The 20809-nt window shown below is 45.6% G+C and overlaps 1 protein-coding gene across 1 annotated transcript in view; it reads left to right on the top strand.

The window, feature by feature from the left end:
* Positions 1–20809, top strand: part of CYP24A1 (cytochrome P450 family 24 subfamily A member 1) — a 31220-nt gene that overhangs the window by 8062 nt on the left and 2349 nt on the right. The window contains exons 3-11 of the mRNA XM_089670702.1: positions 4447–4540; positions 6456–6552; positions 7495–7586; positions 9144–9255; positions 9773–9918; positions 12048–12214; positions 12853–12931; positions 16717–16914; positions 18741–18857. Coding sequence (XP_089526828.1) covers positions 4447–4540; positions 6456–6552; positions 7495–7586; positions 9144–9255; positions 9773–9918; positions 12048–12214; positions 12853–12931; positions 16717–16914; positions 18741–18851 — 1096 coding nt within the window. The 3' untranslated portion in view covers positions 18852–18857. The remainder of the gene's footprint in view (positions 1–4446; positions 4541–6455; positions 6553–7494; positions 7587–9143; positions 9256–9772; positions 9919–12047; positions 12215–12852; positions 12932–16716; positions 16915–18740; positions 18858–20809) is intronic.

Genomic DNA, 20809 nt, shown 5'->3' with positions numbered 1-20809 from the left:
TTTTTTTTTTACTGACCGAGGCGTAATGCCTTTTGCGGTCTTCTTGAGGAGGCATCGTAAATTAGACAGGCGGGGTCCTCGTTTTTTTTGTTTGGAGCTAGAGCTATTTCCAGAGTCAGGTTTTCGTGATTGATTACGCCGCGGCCAGACTGTTTTCTCGCCGGTCTGGTAAATTGCGACACCCTGTAGTGCGACTGGGATATGAATCATACGCTTCATTCATTTTCATCTGTCAGTATCACCATTGAATCCCAACAACACCATCTCTGATCGGGAAATTATTTATCTATTATCTATTTATTTATCTATATAAAGCGCATCCTAAAACTAAATTTACTGTTCAATAAAACTTCTCCTGAACCCCCCCCCCCTCTTTTTTTTTTTTTTTTTAATCCAAACAACTTTTATTGTCAAGACAATGAAATATAAAAACGGACACATAGACAGAATGTGGATACGCAGATCCTGTAACAGGCATAATAACAGACGCAATGACCAATCACAACTGGGAACACAAGGATCCGAGACCATCTTGACAATACATAGCTTTTTCCTTTTACCTTTTATTCCTCCCCGTCCGAATGTATAATAAAATGGGGGAACTCCTGAACCCCATTTAAATCTATGTAATCACAGAACGAATGTAATTTGAGAATAGATTACCTTTCTGTGAAAATTGCCGCACTTCTAACAGACAAGCATTAAAATGTTAGGAGCCCCTTGACTAGCCAAGAGTCAGTTGTAACAGCTAGGGCTAGGAAGAGGTGTTGGCCACAGAGAAAACATGGAGAACTACAAAAAGTCATGAATAGGCAGAATACTCATTGGCATCAACAGAAGAACATGGCAAGCCTGCATGAGCAGCACAGCTTAGAATGCTTACAGTGGCCAAGGTGCAGAGTCTAAGCAGGGGCGGACTGACCATTCGAGCACTCGGGCACTGCCGGAGGGCTCGGGGTCAGTAGGGGGCCCCATAAAATGCCTTTTTTATAGGCTTTTTTGGGTGTGTTTTTGAGTGTGGGCAAGGACACAGGGGCCCCATGATCACCTATTGCCCGGGGGCCCCATGAGTTGTCAGTCCACCCCTGAGTCTAAGGTAGCCATTTTCAACCATGGCTCTGTGGAACCTTACTGTTCCTCCAGAGGTTTCTTTAATTGTGGCCGGTTGACCTCCTATTTGATGGTGCCTGCATATTTCCAAGGCCAATACCACTTGGAAGAGCTAGCAGTATGACACCAATTATATTTTTAGCTGTTTTTAATGTTGACATTCTGACCACATCTGTAAGGGTTGCATTCTTCCCACTGATCACCAATGTAAGGGACATTCTTCCCACTGACCACCAATGTAAGGGACATTCTTCCCACTGACCCCCAATGTAAGGGGTATTCTTCCCACTGACCTCCAATGTAAGGGACATTCTTCCCACTGACCTCCAATGTAAGGGACATTCTTCCCACTGACCCCCAATGTAAGGGACATTCTTCCCACTGATCACCAATGTAAGGGACATTCTTCCCACTGATCACCAATGTAAGGGACATTCTTCCCACTGATCACCAATGTAAGGGGCATTCTTCACACTGACCTCCAATGTAAGGAGCATTCTTCCCACTGACCACCAATGTAAGGGACATTCTTCCCACTGACCCCCAATGTAAAGGACATTCTTCCCACTGACCACCAATGTAAGGAGCATTCTTCCCACTGACCTCCAATGTAAGGAACATTCTTCCCACTGACCTCCAATGTAAGGAACATTCTTCCCACTGACCTCCAATGTAAGGAACATTCTTCCCACTGACCTCCAATGTAAGGAACATTCTTCCCACTGATCACCAATGTAAGGAACATTCTTCCCACAGACCCCCAATGTAAGGAACATTCTTCCCACTGACCACCAATGTAAGGAGCATTCTTCCCACTGATCACCAATGTAAGGAGAATTCATCCCACTGACCACCAATGTAAGGGACATTCTTCCCACTGACCACCAATGTAAGGGACATTCTTCTCACTCGCCACCAATGTAAAGAGCTTTTTCCCCACTGACCACCAATGTAAGGGGCATTCTTCCCACTGACCTCCAATGTAAGGGACATTCTTCCCACTGACCCCCAATGTAAGGGACATTCTCCCCACTGATCAACAATGTAAGGAACATTCTTCTCACTGACCTCCAATGTAAGGGACATTCTTCCCACTAACCTCCAATGTAAGGGACATTCATCCCACTGACCTCCAATGTACGGGACATTCTTCCCACTGACCTCCAATGTACGGGACATTCTTCCCACTGACCTCCAATGTAAGGGACATTCATCCCACTGACCTCCAATGTACGGGACATTCTTCCCACTAACCACCAATGTAAGGGACATTCTTCCCACTGATCACCAATGTAAGGGACATTCTTCCCATTGACCACCAATGTAAGGGGTATTCTTCCCACTGACCACCAATGTAAGGGACATTCTTCCCACTAACCACCAATGTAAGGGACATTCTTCCCACTGACCACCAATGTGAGGGACATTCTTCCCACTGACCACCAATGTGAGGGACATTCTTCGCACTGACCACCAATGTAAGGGACATTCTTCGCACTCACCGCCAATGTAAAGAGCTTTTTCCCCACTGACCACCAATGTAAGAGACATTCTTCCCCCTGACCCCCAATGTAAGAGACATTCTTTACACTGACCAAAATGTTTGGCCGTGACTATTTTGAGCATTATATTCAGATTTCGTTGATCACATGTAAGGCCTGATTAAGATGGAGCTTTTGCCCCCCAAAACGCATTGGCTCGTTATTTACTAAAGAACAATTACAATTTTGGACTTTTGGCTTGGTACTCCTGTTGTATTTCCATCCGTTGAGCTGCTTCCCTGGAGGAGATCACCGTCTTCTATGAGCAGCTGAGCAGCAGCCAGCGATCTGGCTGAATTAGTTGTATTTTCCTCACTCCTACTAAGTACTTGAAGTCCCAGCGCTGATTGGATAGTTTTCCTCTGATATTAGGTGATGGTCAGTTCAATTGCTCACGTTGGTTCAGTGGTGTCAGGTGTGGAATGGAAGAGTATTTGTTTAAGCCTGAGATCCTAAATCAAAGGAGTTGTGTGTGTTAAGCCTCCTACACACACGATAAGAATATTGGACAAATGATCGTCTGGTTTTATTTTTTTTGCATGCTAATCTCAAATTGAAAATTAAGGGGTTACTACATTTACAAAAATTCTACTACTACAGAATATTATTATTATTATTATACAGGATTTATATGGCGCCAACAGTTTGCTCAGCGCTTTACAATATAACGGAAGACAATACAGTTCAATACAAGAGGGATAGGAGGGCCCTGATCCTCGGAGCTTACAATCTAGGAGGGAGGGGCTAGTGGTCAAAAGGTAGTAACTGTGGGGGATGGACTGGTTGGAAGAGTAGAAGATTCTGTTTTTAGCTGAGGGCGGGATAGGCTTCCCTGAAGAGATAGGTTTTCAGAGATCGCCCAAAAGTGAGCAGAGTAGGCGATAGTCTGATAAATTGGGGTAGAGAATTCCAGAGGATGGGGGAACCTCTGGAGAAGTCCCGGAGACGAGCATGGGAGGAGGAGACAAGGGAGCTAGAGAGCAGGAGGTCGTGCGAGGAGCGGAGAGTACGGTTTGGGTGATATTTAGAGACAAGATCAGTGATGTAATTTGGGGCAGAGTTATAAATGGCTTTATATGTTATTGTTAATGTTTTGAATTGTATCTGTTGGGCAATGGGAAACCAGTGGAGGGATTGGCAGAGAGGGGTGGAGGACACTGAGTGGAGGCCAGTGGAGGGATTGGCAGAGAGGGGTGGAGGACACTGAGTGGAGGTCAGTGGAGGGATTAGCAGAGAGGGGTGGAGGACACTGAGTGGAGACCAGTGGAGGGATTGGCAGAGAGGGGTGGAGGACACTGAGTGGAGACCAGTGGAGGGATTGGCAGAGAGGGGTGGAGGACACTGAGTGGAGATCAGTGGAGGGATTGGCAGAGAGGAGTGGCTGATACAGAACATAACTCTTTCTTTTCCGAGTATGCGCGGTGTTGGTTACTCGATTTTTTTTTTTAACGGAAGAATGCTGTACCGATTGAATGACAATCATTCATTCTGGCATTGTACGAGAAAAATTTTCGTGCTTGTGCCTTTGGATAATTTTGCATGAACTGTCATGATCAACTCTCGAAAGCTGTGCACTAATGATCAGTTTGTCGGACGATCGTTCCGAAAGCGGTATTTTTCGCCCAAATTTCTCATCGTGTGTACTAGGCTTTAGAGTGTGTGTGTACATAGATACCTGTTGCTCCTCAAGATATATATCACCAATGTAGGACACACAAAGCATCATGGTGTTTTTCTTGGTTTTGTGTGTTAGGTAAGGTGTTTGTTTCACTAATTCATTTGTGTCCCTGTACAGGGAAGGGAAGGACTGGCAGCGAGTTCGAAGTGCTTTTCAGCAAAAGTTAATGAAGCCGACAGAAGTTGGGAAATTAGACACCAAAATCAATGAGGTAATTACACCGAGATGCTTAATATGCATGGCTTATGTTACCAGAGCTACTAAGAGAGTGACAACAGAGGAGGTGGAGGAGAGGTGAGGAGAGGGGGAGAGGAGAGAGAGAGGAGATAGGTGGGACAGCAGGAGAGCAGAAGAGGAGTGAGAGGGAGGAGGTGGGTGAGAGAGGAGGAGAGCGGGAGAGGAGTGAGAGAGAGACAGTGCAAGAAAGGAGGTGGGCAAGAAGGAAGGAGAGAGGAAGAGGGGTGAGATAGAGGAGGTGAGTGACAGGGAAGTAGAGCAGGAGAGGAATGACAGAGAAAGGAGGAGGGTGAGAGCATAGGAGAGTGGGAGAGGAGTTCCAAAGAGAGGAGGTGAGTGAGTGAGCAGGAGATCGGGAGAGGGGTGAGAGAGAGAGAGGAGTCCGGTGAGAGGGGAGGAGAGTGGGAGATGGGTGAGAGAGGAGTAAAGCGGAAGAGGAGTAAGAGAGAGGGGAGGTAGGTGAGAGAGGAGGAAAGCGGGAGAGTAGCGAGAGAGAGACAGTGGGGTGGTGGGGGGCTGAGCAGAGAAAGAGAGTGCAAAAGAGGAGTTGGGTGAGAGAAGAGGGGGAGAGGAGTGAGAGAGAGAGGAGATAGGTAATAGAGAGGAAGAGGGGAGGCGAGTGAGAGAGGAGAAGAGGGGGAGAGTATTGAAAGAGAGAGAGAGAGAGAGAGATGGTGGGTGACAGGGAAGAAGAGTGAGAGAAGGGTGAGAGAGGGGAGCTAGGTGAGAGAGGAGGAGAGCAGTGAGAGAGGCACAGTGTGAGAGGAGAGGAGAGCGGGAGAGGGGTGAGAAAGAGAGGAGGAGATGGGTGAAAGGGGAGGAGAGTGGGAGAAGAGTGAGAGATAGGAGGCAGGTGACAGGGAAGGAGAGCGAGAGATGGGTGAGAGACAGAAGGGAGCTAGGTGAGAGAGGAGGAGAGCAGTGAGAGAGACACAGTGAGAGAAGAGCGGGCGAGGGGTGAGAAAGAGAGGATGAGTGATAGAGAGAGGAGATGGGTGAAAGGGAAGGAGAACAGGAGAGTTTTGAGAGAGAGAAAGTGTGAGAGATAGGAGGTGGATGAGTGGGGCATAGAGAGGGAGAGGGAAAGGGAAGGTGTATGAGAGGGGGGGAGAGCAAGAGGAAGGAAGGAAGCAGACTGAAGTTAGAGAGAGGCGGAGGAAAAGAGGGAGAGGGAGAAAGGAAAACATGAGTAAAAGAGAGGATAAGAAAGAGAGACAAGGAGAGCAAAAATGAGAAGTCGGCAGAGAAATAGAGGAGATAAGGAGAGGGAAGAGAGGAGGGAGAGATTGCTTTAGAAAGGTGAGATAGGAAGGAGAGAGATTAGAGAGGGAAGTGGAAGTAGAGAGGGGGGAGAGAGGAGAGAGGAGGAGGAGAAAAAGAGAAACAAAAAAGGAGAAAAAAGAGCGAGAAAAAGGTGATAAAAGATAAAGAGAAGAAAAGAGACAGCAAGCAAGTGAGGAGATAGGTAAAGAGGAACCGTCATAGAAATTGAGGGAGAAAGTAGATGAGATGGTGAGAGAGGACAAGAAGGTGACAGGCAATGAGAGGATAACATGTGGAAGTAAAAGACAAACAGAAGGATGGGGAGAAAAGGGGAAACATATAGTAGAAAGAGAGAAGGTGACCAATATGGTGGTGGTGGTGGTGGTGGTGGGGGGGGGAGGGGGGGTCTGGCTGTACTTCAAGTATCAAAACCGTTCATGGCATGAAAAGCCCCAGTTAGTCCATCAGCTGGAGGCATCAGTTTTTTAGACGAACACATTTACAGAAATGGTTCAGTGGCTGCCTGGGGTACTGGCAGAAATTTAGATTTCTGAGAATGGGTGTGATACATTGCAGTTACTGTACATGCCATCCCCAAACATTGAATGTATTTCCTTTACACCAAGGTGATGGTGGACTTTGTGCAGAGAATGGATGAGGTGCTCACTCCCGAGGGGAAGATCGAGGACTTGTATTGTGAACTGAATAAGTGGTCTCTGGAGAGTAAGTTTCTTACTGCATTTGAAGATTTAGTAATGCTGTAAAAGAGGACCTGTCATGAGACGAATCCTTATGCTAGCTTATTGGCTGTCATGTTGATCTTATGCCCTCACTGCATTGGGTAAGAACAAGGTTTGTGATGTCAGAACCCTCATCCTGCATGCTTGCTCTGGGTCAATGTCTCACTTGGTAGATGGAGATTCAGAACAATACCCAAGCTATTCTCATTTTTAGAAAGAGGGCAGGTGTTTCTATATCCGGTTCCCTATAAAGAGAAACTGACCTGTTATTATTACATTTTCCTAAAACTGCTTGTGACAGGCTTTCCCATGTTTCTATCATTTCTAGTCCATATACATATTATTAAATTATTTATGGAAATATGTGCACGCCCCCTCTAATCTATATCTGTATCTCAATGCAATCACCCACCGCTCCGTGAAGCAACTGCGCAGAATAAACTGAATCGGCTCCAGAGTGCATTGCTTTCTATCAGTCAGGCCTGACTGGCAGACTTACAATGACAGAACAGTGTATTGCAATGACTCTGCAGCTCTAGTAAACCAGAAGCAAAGCCCCAATATATGTATTTCAAACAGATACAGATGATTCTCAATCCAGGGAGAAGATAATGACTCTGGATAATGCCTGAAATATAACGGCACTGTCCTGGATAGCAGATGAAAGTAATGTGAGGAGGGGGAGTACTGCGATTTCTGAGAAAGGTAGTAAATACAGTACTTAACATGCTGCACTCAACATGAAAAAATATTTCTGATGACAGGTCTGCTTTATACCTCCATTACTGCCCAAAATGATTTAAATCAACGTGACATTCTGATCTGCATGTACGTGTGTTTGATGAACACTCTGAAACAACATCAGGAGGCACGCCACTCCCCGTTAACATTACGATTTATGGATCCCTCTGTGTTTCCTTCTCAGGTATCTGCATGATCCTCTATGAGAAGCGATTTGGCTTTTTACAGCCTAATTTAGGAGAAGAGGCCTTGGACTTTATCACGGCTATAAAAACGGTATGACAATTGTTCCAGCAATGGCAGATTAAAGCCATCAGGTCTTTTGATAACAGGTTATAAAGTCACAGCAGGTCAGGATCAGGAAATTTTGTGGGGGTTTGAAAGGACAATGAAAATGGACAGTGCTGCCAATAACACAGCTATAGGGAAAATAGCACATGTGTTATTTACGTATGTGTAGCACCCTCCTAGTTAATCAGGGGAACTAGACTCCAATTGTTAGTTAGGGCTGAGTAGCAGTAGCTAGCAGGGGTCAGATTTTTCTCAGAGCTGAGAGGTTCTGCAGGCCAGCCTTCTGGAATTTCCCCCTGCTCTAGAACTTTGGAGAAAGGTCTAAAAGCAGTGTGTTGATCTGAGGAGTGGCTGGTCTGTACTCTTAGAGGATCCTAGACAGTCCCCAACAGGAGGCTTGGCAAGGGACCAGGATAATCTTTAAGAGCAACCGAGCCTGCTCAAAAGGGAGAGTGAGTCATGTGGAAGATGTGAGAGAGGAAAAGATGAAGGAGCCTGTGAAGGGGGCCCAGATGGGAAAGGGGCTCACCTCCAGGTAGAGGGACCTTGGAAGGAGGAAAGACTGGGAATTAACCAGCCGTGAAGGCAGGGAATGAGCGGCCCAGGTAGAAGGTCTGGTAGCAGCCACAACCCACCGGTAAGACAGGAGTAGGACCAAGTGAGTAAACCTGCACCCCCTGGGCCAGCAAGGGGAAAGAGGTACTCTGGTGGGGATCTGGATTATCTTTACCCTGGACTGTTCACACTGCAGTGGCAGGCACTGGATCCCCTGCCTAGGGATTCACCCAGTACAGCTAGATGAGGAGAGGATTCATCTGGGGTCTGGGGCGGTACTACAGGAGATGCTGGCTAGCTCTCCATAAGAATTGTTGCTGTAAAGACTTGTACATAGTTGCTAAAGAGTTTGATCTCTGTTACCATTGTCCTTGGGCATTCCATATACCCCGTCACCCCATCCAAGTTCTAATTCCCCTAATAAAACTTCCAAACAAGCCTAAGGACTGGTTCCTGTCTCAGTGTACAAGCATGGAAGAAGAAACTGGCTGTACAGGACTATAAGGGGACCCAAACTTTAGCGACTCCTAAGGGGGTAGTGCTACATATGCTTTCCATGAAGGCTATTGTTCTGTGTTGGCTCTTATCAAGCTGAAAGCCATGTTCGTTATGAGAAGATGTTGCACACTGAAAAATTAGCACATTGTGTAGGGCCTGTTGACTTAATACTTCCCACCCAGCTCATGCTTTTTACACCCCCAACCTAAAGTAACCCATTCTTCCTTTCTACCGATACTAGCCTTCAAACTATGGCCACGGCTTCCACAATGTTCAGATCAGGCCACATCTTCATTGTGCTGGCCACCTTGCACAGTAGATCAGTACAGACTTCTTTAGGACCATACCCAAGTCTGTCTCAGCAAATATAACCATGAGTTCTCTGGCAAGAAAAAAAGAAAAGGAATAAAACATTAAAACTTGAGGTTCACCATGGCTGCAGGTACGTAGTTTTAAACTAAGACATATCTCCTCTGGTTTGTCCTACAGATGATGAGCACCTTCGGTCTGATGATGGTGACACCGGTGGAACTGCACAAACGTCTGAACACCAAAATCTGGAAAGATCACACCCATGCCTGGGACAGCATCTTCAAAACAGGTAGAGAACCAACTCTGACCCAAGCTCATGGCCCCACTTTATCCTCCATCAATGCTTAAACTTAAAATCCAACTCCAGATAAAATATTTTCCCACCATATCCAAAGCACAATAGTCTTGGGCAAAGTTGTACTTTAAGACAAATTATGGTGAGGTTATCAGCCCATTGAAATGTATTTAGATTTTATGTCCCTTTAACTGGAGCTTCCCTTGAAGCCGTAGAAAAAGCTAATCAAACTCCAGCTGATCATGATCTATATTTCATTGTTTGCTATGGATGTTTACCTATGCAGCAATTAATGTCCGCAGGAAGCACAATGAGCACACCATCGTCTAGTCAATCATTCATTCTCCTCCTGCCGCTACAAAAGTGATTGATAAATGGAAGTGACAGTGTTGTCATTTTTATCTGCGCCATTGATTTACGTTGTGTTTTTCCCCATGTGAGTCCCTTTTTTTCTTACCATGATATGTGGTGCAGAGCCGGCTTTACACAGTCATCTGTCTCCCCTTTGCAGCAAAGTGTCACATAGACAGAAGACTGATGAAGCTTTCCAGTAAGGAGGACGAGGATTTCCTCTGCACCATCTACAAAGACAGCAAGCTGTCCAAGAAAGAGATGTATGCCACCATCACCGAGATGCTGATCGGAGGGGTAGAAACGGTAAGATATGGTCAGAGGCAGACTGACCATTTGGAAACTCGGGCACTGCCCGAGGGCCTGGGGTCAGTAGGGGGCTCCATGAGATGCCCCTGGTACCTTTTTCATAGGCTTTTTTGAGTTTGGGCAAGGACACAGGGGCCCCATGATTCCCTATTGCCCGGGGGCCCCATGAGTTGTCAGTCCGCCCCTGGATGTGGATGTAGACCAACAAACTTTGTAAAATCCACAGATATGTTTGTTTTTGGAGCCATTGCTTTACTTACAAGCAAAGTAACCAAAATCCTTTTCCTAAATTTCATTTCCTTCCATTTCCTTTCCCTTTTTCTTTCATTCTCCTTACTCTTCCTTTCACCCTTATTTTCCTTCCCCAGACTTTCCTTCTGCTTTCCCACCCTCTTTCCTTTCATTGAATTCTCCCTCCCTTCTACCTCTCTTTCCCTTCCTCTTCTATTTTCCATCCCTTCCCTTTTCCTCCCCTCCCTTCTCATCTCCATTATCTTTCCTTTTCCTTCCCTTCCAATTTCCTTTCCATCCTCTTCTTATTTCCTTCCTTTCCCCTTTCCTTTCTATCTTTTTCTCTTTTCCTTTCTGAACCCCATCATTTCTATTATCTTTCCTTTCTATCCTCTTCTCTTTTCCTTCCTGTCTCATTTCCTTTCTATCCTCTTCTTTTCTTCTTTCTTCCTCCTTTCCTTTCTATCCTTTTCTCTTTTCCTTCCCTTCTGCTTTCCTTTCTATTCTCTTCATTTCTTCTTTCTTCCACCTTTCCTTTTTATTCTCCATCTTTTTTCCTTCCCCTCTCCTTTCCTTTCCTTTTTATTCTCCATATTTTTTCCTTCCCTTCTCCTGTCCTTTCTATCCTCATCTATTTTCTTTCCCTTCTCCTTTCCTTTCTATCCTCATTTTTTTTCCTTCCCTTCTCCTTTCCTTTCTATTCTCTTCATTTCTTCTTTCTTCCACCTTTCCTTTTTAGTCTCCATCTTTTTTCCTCCTCTCTCTTTTCTTTTCTATCCTCGTCTATTTTCTTTCCCTCCTCCTTTCCTTTCTGTCTTCATCTTTTTTCCTTCTCTTTTCCTTTCCTTTCTATCCTCATCTTTTTTCCTTCCATTCTCCTGTCCTTTCTATCCTCATCTATTTTCTTCTTTTCCTTACTGTATTAATCTCTTTTTATTCCCTTCTCCTTTCCTTTCTCTTCTTTTTTCCCACCTTTCCAGTCACTTTTTGCCTTTCCTTCCCTTTTGGCTTTTCATCCCTTTCCTTTTTTTCCTCCCTTTCTGTTTTCTTTTACTCTCTTTTTAACTTTTTTTCCTTCCTTTTATCTATTTTTCATTCCTTCCCTTTTTTTCATTTTTCCTTTCTCTTTTTCTTTTGTTTCCCCTGTTCTTTGCCTGCCCTTCCCATTTCCATTTAGGTTTCTGTAATTTCCTTCCTCCTGTGCACTCTCTGCTTCTTACCCCTTCCTCTCTGTCTGCCTTTTCTATCGATCTCTCTCTCTCTCTCTCCCTTCCTCTCTCTCTTCCTTTCTTTCTCTCTCTCTCTTCATTTATCCCCCATCTCCCCCCCCCTCTCTCTCTCTCTCTCCCCCCCCCTCCCCCCCTCTCTCTCTTCTCCCTCTCCCCCTCCCTCTCTCTATATTCTCCCTCTCCCTCCCCCCCTCTCTCTCTCTCTCTCTCTCTCTCCCTCCCTCTCCCTCTCCCACTCCCATTCTCTCGTCCTTTCTCTCTTCCTTTCTCTCTTCCTTCCCCCCCCCTCTCCCTCCCTCCCTCCCTCTCTCTTCCTCCCTCTCTTCCCCCCTCCCCCCCCTCTCTCTCTCTCCATCTCCCCCCTCCCCCCCCCTCTCTCTCTCTCTCCCTCTCTCTCTCTCCCTTTCTCTCTCAGTGTCTTATTCCCCTCTTTTTCTTCCCTAATTCCTCTCTTTTGTCCTGCCCACCTTCTCTTTTAAACTTGCATTTCTGGGCATGCAGATGATTGGACTGTCAAATATTTACCGTTTCATTACAAACCCTCCCTTCTCTCTGTGATCGCTGTACCTCATTCCTGACGCAGTGTAAAAATTCCATACATATTTATTTAATGTTTCTAATCACCTATTTATCTTCCCTTTTTCACATTTTTCATTTGTTGTCCAGGTGGCAAACAGCTTACTCTGGGCCATATTTAACCTTTCCCGAAACCCGCACATCCAAGAGAAGCTTTACGCTGAAATCCAAAGCGTGTTGTCGCCCGACCAGGTGCCAAGCGCGGAGGACTTAAAGCACATGCCCTACCTAAAGGCCTGCTTAAAGGAATCGATGAGGTAGGTCTCCAAATAGCTACGTCAATTTTGCGTAAAAACCTCTAGACTGTACAAATGTGCACACGTGGACATGGAAGCGATTAAGTTGTACTGCAGTGCTCAAGTGCTAACAAGGAATATGTTGATAGAGGGAGAGAGCAGAGAGATGAGCTCATCAGTCTTCTGCTTCCCATATCACTGTCCTATCACAGTGTGGGGACCTAAGACCTGTAAGTGTTACCTAACTGCAATCAGATCGTCTGCCCTGCTGTGTGGCAGAGCTGTGTAAATCTCAAGGCTGGATAGGCAGAAATACAAATACTTTAGCAGGTATAATGACTTCCTTATATGTATTTCTTCTGTGGATTTAGCTGTTTGCCTAGAGATCAGCTTTAACCGTCACACAATATTTCTGCCATCCTTGATTGCCACGGGGCTTTTCGTGTACTGCACGGGCCTTCATTAACTCTTTACTATGCCCCCTGTTTCATTTTATGTCTACCTCTTAGAAAATGACAGTTCATGCCTGCTAGGAATTTATCACTGGATGCCTTGGATGATACATGCTAATTACAGATCTTATCCATCACCCTGAAGGAGCAAGATACATGTCCTGTACATACGGCTGATGACTTCTCATATTATTGTTCAATTTGCAGGATAAACCCCTCCGTGCCATTCACCACTCGCACTCTGGATAAGGAGACCGTGCTGGGGGATTACGTATTGCCCGAGGGGGTGAGTATTTATGGTTGTCTGAAAGATAATGTGCCCCATAATCTACACAGCAGTGAACAAGGCAACATTACCATGGGAAGGTGTGAATTAAATGCACTTATATAGCCCTGACATATTCCACAGTACTGTACAGAGAATGTAAAATGATCCTCATTAGTCTCTGTGCCAAAGGAGCTTACACTCTAATGTTCCCTCACAGTCACACACTATTATTATTATACATTTATATAGCTCTGACATATACCGCAGTGCTGTACAGAGAACACTGAGCCAGTCACATCAGTCTCTGTACCAAAGGAGCTTACACTCTAATGTCCTGCCACAGTCCCATCAGTCTCTGTACCAAAGGAGCTTACACTCTAATGTCCTGCCACAGTCCCATCAGTCTCTGTACCAAAGGAGCTTACACTCTAATGTCCTGCCACAGTCCCATCAGTCTCTGTACCAAAGGAGCTTACACTCTAATGTCCTGCCACAGTCCCATCAGTCTCTGTACCAAAGGAGCTTACACTCTAATGTCCTGCCACAGTCACATCAGTCTCTGTACCAGAGGAGCTTACACTCTAATGTCCCGCCACAGTCACACGCTATTATTATACATTTATATAGGTCTGACATATACTGCAGTGCTGTACAGAGATCACTGAACCGGTCACATCAGTCTCTGTACCAGAGGAGCTTACACTCTAATTTCTCCTCCCCCACAGTCACACACTATAATTATTACACATTTATATAGTTCTGACATATACCACAGCGCTGTACAGAGAACACTGAGCCAGTCATATGAGTCTCTGCACCAGAGGAGCTTACACTCTAATGTCCCCTCCCCCACAGTCACATCAGTCTTTGTACCAGAGGAGCTTACACTCAAATGTCCCCTCCCCCACAGTCACATCAGTCTCTGTACCAGAGGAGCTTACACTCTAATGTCCCCCCACAGTCACACACTATTATTATTATACATTTACATAGCTCTGACATATACCACAGCGCTGTACAGAGAACACAGAACCGGTCACGTCAGTCTTTCTACCAGAGGAGCTTACACTCTAATGTCCCCTCCCCCACAGTCACATCAGTCTTTGTACCAGAGGAGCTTACACTCAAATGTCCCCTCCCCCACAGTCACATCAGTCTCTGTACCAGAGGAGCTTACACTCTAATGTCCCCTCCCCCACAGGCACACACTAATATTATACATTTATATAGGTCTGACATATACCGCAGTGCTGTACAGAGAACACTGAACCAGTCACATCAGTCTCTGTACCAGAGGAGCTGACACTCTAACAGGGGTGGACTGACAACTCATGGGGCCCCCGGGCAATAGGGGATCATGGGGCCCCTGTGTCCTTGCCCAAACTCAAAAAAGTCTATGAAAAAGGTACCAGGGGCATCTCATGGGGCCCCCTACTGACCCTGGGCCCTTGGGCAGTGCCTGAGTTTCCAAATGGTCAGTCCGCCCCTGCACTCTAATGTCCCACCACAGTCACAGTCTATTATTATTATAGGAAGAAGAAGAGTCAGCCGCACCCCGGAGGATAGATGAATATAGTGTATTTTTATTGATCCATAGGACACACAAAACGCCAGGACATGAATACAGGACCTGTTAACGCGTTTCACACGATCTCGCGCCTAATCATAACACAACCCCTATTATTATTATACCTTGGTATAGCTGTTACGTATACCGCAGTGCTGTACAGAGAACACTGAGCCAGTCATATGAGTCTCTGCACCACAGGAGCTTACACTCTAATATCCCACCACGCACTATTATAGTTATTTATCTAGCTTTAGAAGACACCTTGCGGCCAATTTGGTTAGAGGCCAGTTTAAACACCTCTCTGTTTCTCTCTGGGTTGTGGGTGGAAACTGGATCACAAAGCAAACATGGAAAGAACATAATCACTCTATACGACTGCATTGCCTGGCACTGGACCCAGGACCACAGTACTGCAAGTTCTAAAATGCTAAGCTACCATGATATTTAAAACAGAAACCCCCTTTTATCATTATTAGTGGTTTGTGCAATGTAGCCGAGAACTTTTTTTTTTCTGAAACCACTAAATGCTGGCAGCAAAGGATGCTGGGACATTTACTTCTTTTCCCAGGAAGGATAGGACGATCGTTCCTTGTATCTCAGCCTGTACATTATGTAACATTTCTGATGAGTAGCCCAATATTCAGTTACTGTTGGCAGATTGGAGGATCACAACACCCTGGCCGTCCTAGCTTGGCAAGTGTTCCTACAGAATAGGCCAGACTCCGATGTTACATAATTCTTAATGTTTACTGATAGAGGAAATGAGAACTTTTGTTCGTCAGGACAATGGCAAGAGAAATCTACTTTTAGTTTTTTTTAGTTTTTTTTTTAAAGCATATTCAAAACCAACCTTTTTTTCCATTTAGGGAAGATAGGAAATGGTTAACAACTAAAGACAAAAACATTTTAATTTTATTTTTTTTTTCTTATTTCGGATAGCGTGACGAGGGATTCGACCGCCTGTGAGGTTTTTACTGTCCTGTGAACTGTAATCTTGGAAAGTAAAAGAAAATCACAAATCTTCGGTTGTCGGCAGAAAAGGGGAAAACTTTACATCTTTTGGTGACAACCACTTTAGAGGGATTTCCTCTCACTTCCTTTTTTTTTTTTTTTCCAATGGGATGATAAGTAAAGAAATTTCCCCAACGAGATACAGATGGCAAAAAAACTGACAGGGACTATAACCTTATCCAAATTTTTTTTTAAAAGGTTTGACTTAAGATCCATTTTAAGTTTTTTCTCTTCTGTTTTTGGGGGAGGTGGGACCTTCTGTGTCACATTAGGGAAATTTATCTTCGCTTCCTGTCGCAGAGACGAGGATGGAAGTAGAGAAATTCTCCCTTGTGAGACAAGTACCCTCTCTGCTGTTACTGGGAGAAGTTTCCCCATTGGAAGATTAACGCTCTATTTTTGTTCTGCAGACTACTCAGAATTTTGAGTGACCCCCTTGCTTCTAATTCCGGTGATAATGGTCAGAGAGCATAAGCCCGCAGATGGCAATAAAACCTCAGTGTAAAAAAACGGCACACAGCTGTCTCAAGAAGACAAGTCCTCTAACCTCTTGTCTCCCATGCAGGGGCAGACTGACAACTAATGGGGCCCCTGGGCAATAGGGGATCATGGGCCCCCTGTGTCCTTGCCCAAACACAAAAAAGCCTATGAAAAAGGTACCAGGGGCATCTCATGGTGCACCCTACTGACCCCGGGCCCTCGGGCAGTGCCCGAGTTTCCAAATGGTCAGTCCGCCCCTGCTCCCATGTAAGGCATTTTTTATGCAGCAAAGAGGTTGGCCTTTAAATGCCACACATATGCGTCCACGGGTGACAGAGCTTTCTGTACTGAGTGACCAAGCCATCAAAGACAGCTCTAGGTCTCTACTAATGATCGGGAGCTGGTGGAACCGGTTCCAGATCAGGTGACCACTCTGACAGCCACTCATAGGGGGTTGCATGATCTACTGGTCCTTCCCGACCCCTGGGTGTAAAGACCCTGGTAAAGGGGTGCTAGAACTGATGGGGAAGGGGTAAATAATACAAAGATTAACACTACGGGAACCAACGCTACCAATGCCATTCAGGGGCCAATGACCCCGCTTCATCATGGCTTATACATTGTAGCAAAAAAATTGGACTCAAAGTTCTTCCATCTCAGAGCAGAGACTGGGTATTTGGATGGAAAATATAATGGAATAGATGAAGAATGGAATTAAGTATCTGTTTTTTGTTTGCGGCAGACGGTCCTGACCATAAACAGCCACGTGCTAGGCTCCAATGAAGAATGCTATGATGACTGGTCTGAGTTCCGGCCTGATCGTTGGCTGCAGGACAAGAACACCATGAACCCTTTCGCCCACGTCCCATTTGGCATCGGAAAGCGGATGTGCATCGGCCGACGCCTAGCCGAGCTTCAGTTGCAACTTGGCATTTGCTGGGTGAGTTACTTGGCACATTTCAGGATCATCCCCATCTTCCCCCTCTGAACCCTCCTTGTCCCGCACTGTCTGCAAATGGCACTTTGCTGCCTGCACAAGCAATGCATCAAATTGTGTCATTGACAATGTGGCTTTATGGGAACCAACTTCTATAGAAGAGACATTACTTAGTGCATCTGTGTAATTTAGTGCAGGGCTATCCAAAATTGTTTCCCCCGAACTCAGTACTCAAACCCCAAGACCAATTAGTGGACTTCCAAACAGTCTAGCTGAGCTCTCCCTATCTCACCAACGTCTGTAGAACAAGTATTACTTGGTGCATCCATATAATTCAGTCCAGGGCTATCCAAAATTGTTTACCCCAAACTTAGCACTCAAACCTCAAGACCAATCAGTGGCCTCCCGACAAGTCTAGCTGGAGCTATCCGCATCCCACCACAGGGATAAAACCTTCCACATCACAACGGGCACTGAAATAGCGTCCCAAACCACTGCCTTTATATAGGGCAGGGGTCCTCTTTGCATGAGGGAGACCCCCTCTTATTGATTGGTGGGGAATGTTACAAGGGTCACGTTAACAGGCTGCTAGCCATGTGTGTGTGCTGAACTTATAGAATATGAACCTTCAGATCTAACAACAGCAATGTATTACACAAGTCTGACTGAATGCATAAATATTGCATGGGCTGTTTAGGTTGACCCTCACATTTCATGGTTATGGCAAAGGAAAAGGTGACTGAGCAATCAGATTGTAGCGTGTAGAACTAATATATGAGGCAGATTGCTGGTGCAGGAAAAGCACTGTCAATTTGCAGTGTTCCAGATTGGTCATGAAGTACTAGAGAGCACTTGTGACCTACTTTATGTCCCACACTTGTAGGGTGGCCTCCTGACTGGTAAAGTGGGCACCTGGGTCACTTGTAGAAAGAGCCCGCCACACAGTTGACCCAATGATGAATGAACCAGCCACCAAGTATCTACAGTGTTCAGGACAGTGATTCCGATCCATGTAATCAGACGTTTGAGCTTCTTCAGGGTTGGACAGGTTGAACTGAGCTGTGCTCAAGTTCCATTGCCCCCCCTTCCCTGCTGGTCTACACTCACACTGAGCTATAAGAAAGTGTTCCACTGACATCTGGCACACTGACATCATCTCCTCTACCAACCAGATCACAGCGATCTTTGCTACTTTGCCCGGTCACCTATGGAGGGTTCTGTTCCATTGGCACGATTGGCACTCACAATGGTAGTGAACCACAAGTGAACCATGCCAGGTCCACCTCTTCCAAGTCATGGTGCACCTAACTGTTGCTGGGCACGGTTCAGAACACTCATGCTACACAAGAGGTCAAACCGTGCGTGTAACTGCCAGTGTAAGGGCACCCTTGGTTGACTGCTAGAGATAAATACCATAATTCCTATGTTGCCATGAGGTTCCCAGTGGACCCAATTCTTCTGCTGAGTTTTTCTGTGCATGGCCTAGCATAACACCTTCTCAGAATGTCACAAAAAGTACTTTTCTTCACATGTCGCCCATAGTGGTGGAGTGGCAGGGCACAGACCCAGCATTCCTACTGCTGACAACAGCAACATTGAAATGGGCCGGGAGGGGATACCCAATTATTCTAGGTGTTAGGAGATCAGAAGGTAAACTTATTAGTAGCCTCTCCCAGTTTAACAGACTGAGACAGAATTGTTAATTGGTTCCAGCTGTAAACAGCTTTGATATTCGTAGCCAGAGAAAGTGAATAGCCATTTTTACAATGTAGACCTCAGCGCCCTTTTCCCTTTTTGTAGTAAGTTTGTGTTCCATGTTTTTCTTGCAGCTCGTCAGGAGATATAACATTGTAGCCACCGACAACAACCCAGTGGATACCATACATTTGGGGACTCTGATGCCAACCAGAGAGTTGCCGGTGGCCTTCTTCCGCAGGTAGACCAAGGTGAGTCAGTGCCATCTGGTATAACACCCAGCAAAGGTATTCCAGCACCGAGTTCTATAATCTTTCAGGTGTACTGATGAATGATTTATTAAAATTTAGTTTCTGAGGCTTCGGCTTGTGTCAGGGAGTCAGAGGCCACATATGCAGCCTATCACGCACTATCCAGCCTATCACACACTACTAGTTTATGGCCAGCTGTGGACTTCCATTTTTTTTTTTCTTAACTTCTTTATACATAAAATTTACTCCAAGCCATTCTTGTATAAGTTTGTAGCAGATTGGCCATGAGCAACAGTGTAAGGAGGCTCAGTAATGCCGATTGCTCTACTTGCAGGGAAGGGGTTAAGGCACTCACTTCCCAGTCTAGAAAGACTCAGGAACTTTCTCCAAGTTTTTCCGCCTCCTCCAGGGAAACTCTCACCTGTGACTCACGACACACACCTCCATCCTTCCAATGAAACGTGTTCAGAGCCATTCTGGAGAACAATTTGCATCCCAACCCTGGCTGAACCCGGAGGAGATGCAGGCTACTCACACAGCCCATTCACAGTCTTATGTAGCACCCTGTTATAGAGATAGGTGATGGCTTGTGACCAATGACATCTCTTTCGAAGAGGATGGTGTTTGGGATTGATTCCCGACTGAGTCATCCTCCCACTCAGCAGGAAATCCCAAGTTTTACTTTTAAAAGGGAAACCCCAGCCAAAGCCTTTTTCCAAGTGAGCCCTGTTGAGCTTTAATTTCTGTCTGTGTAGGAGATGGGGTGTTATAAAGGCAAATTTGCACATTATTAGACGAGTGCTGTAGTTACAATTTATTATAGGTACTTATATCGCATCGTTAATTTACGGAGCACTTCCTTTCCTCCACTCTCCATAATCGCCTATCCCCAAAAAAACGGCAATCTTTCCAAGTGATGATGGAATTCCAATATGGCGGCCCTTAGGGTAGCACAGAGGAGTCCCTACCTCCTCTTAATACTCCATACTCGGATGAATGGTCATGTAAGAGAAAACAAGAAAAAGCCCCAAAGGTACTGTACAAAATGCGGCTCCTTTATTGCCAGAGGTAGACTACTACATATAGGATAAACAAAGGGAAAAAGCCCGTGCAGCACAGTGGCTAAATGGTTAGCACTTCCGCCTGGCAGTACTAGGGTCGTTGGTTCGAATCCCAGCCACAGCACCACCTGCCTGGAGTTTGTATGTTCTCCCTGTGCCTGAGTGGGTTTCCTACACTCCAAAGACATGCTGGTAGGTTAATTGGCTCTTGTCTAAATTGTCCCTAATATGTGTATGTATGAATGTGAGTTAGGGACCTTAGATTGTACGCCCCTTGATGGTTAGGGACCTTAGATTGTACGCCCCTTGAGGGTTAGGGACCTTAGATTGTACGCCCCTTGAGGGTTAGGGACCTTAGATTGTACGCCCCTTGAGGGTTAGGGACCTTAGATTGTACGCCCCTTGAGGGTTAGGGACCTTAGATTGTACGCCCCTTGAGGGTTAGGGACCTTAGATTGTACACCCCTTGAGGGTTAGGGACCTTAGATTGTACGCCCCTTGAGGGTTAGGGACTGATGGGAATGTACAATATATATGTATAGTGTTGTGTCAATTGATGGCGCTATATAAGTACCTGTAATAATAATTTATATATTACATTCACATCAGTCCCTAACCCTCAAGGGGTGTACAATCTAAGGTCCCTAACCCTCAATGAGTGTTCAGTCTAAGGTCCCTAACTCACATTCATACATTTCCATACTAGGGCCAATTTAGACAGGAATCAATTAACCAACCAGAATGTCTTTGGAGTGTGGGAGGGAACCCATGCAGGCACAGGGAGAACATGCATACTCCAGGCAGGTGGTGCCATGGTTGGGATTCAAACCAACAACCCTCGTACTGCCATGTGGAATTACTAACCATTTAGCCACCATGCTGCCCATGAGT

Source organism: Staurois parvus, unplaced genomic scaffold (assembly GCF_062004578.1).
Source record: "Staurois parvus isolate SC_StPar_1 unplaced genomic scaffold, SC_StPar_1.0 ptg000093l, whole genome shotgun sequence".
NCBI lineage: Eukaryota > Metazoa > Chordata > Amphibia > Anura > Ranidae > Staurois > Staurois parvus.
Note: the sequence above shows the minus strand (reverse complement) of the source record. Positions and strands in the feature narration are given on the sequence as shown.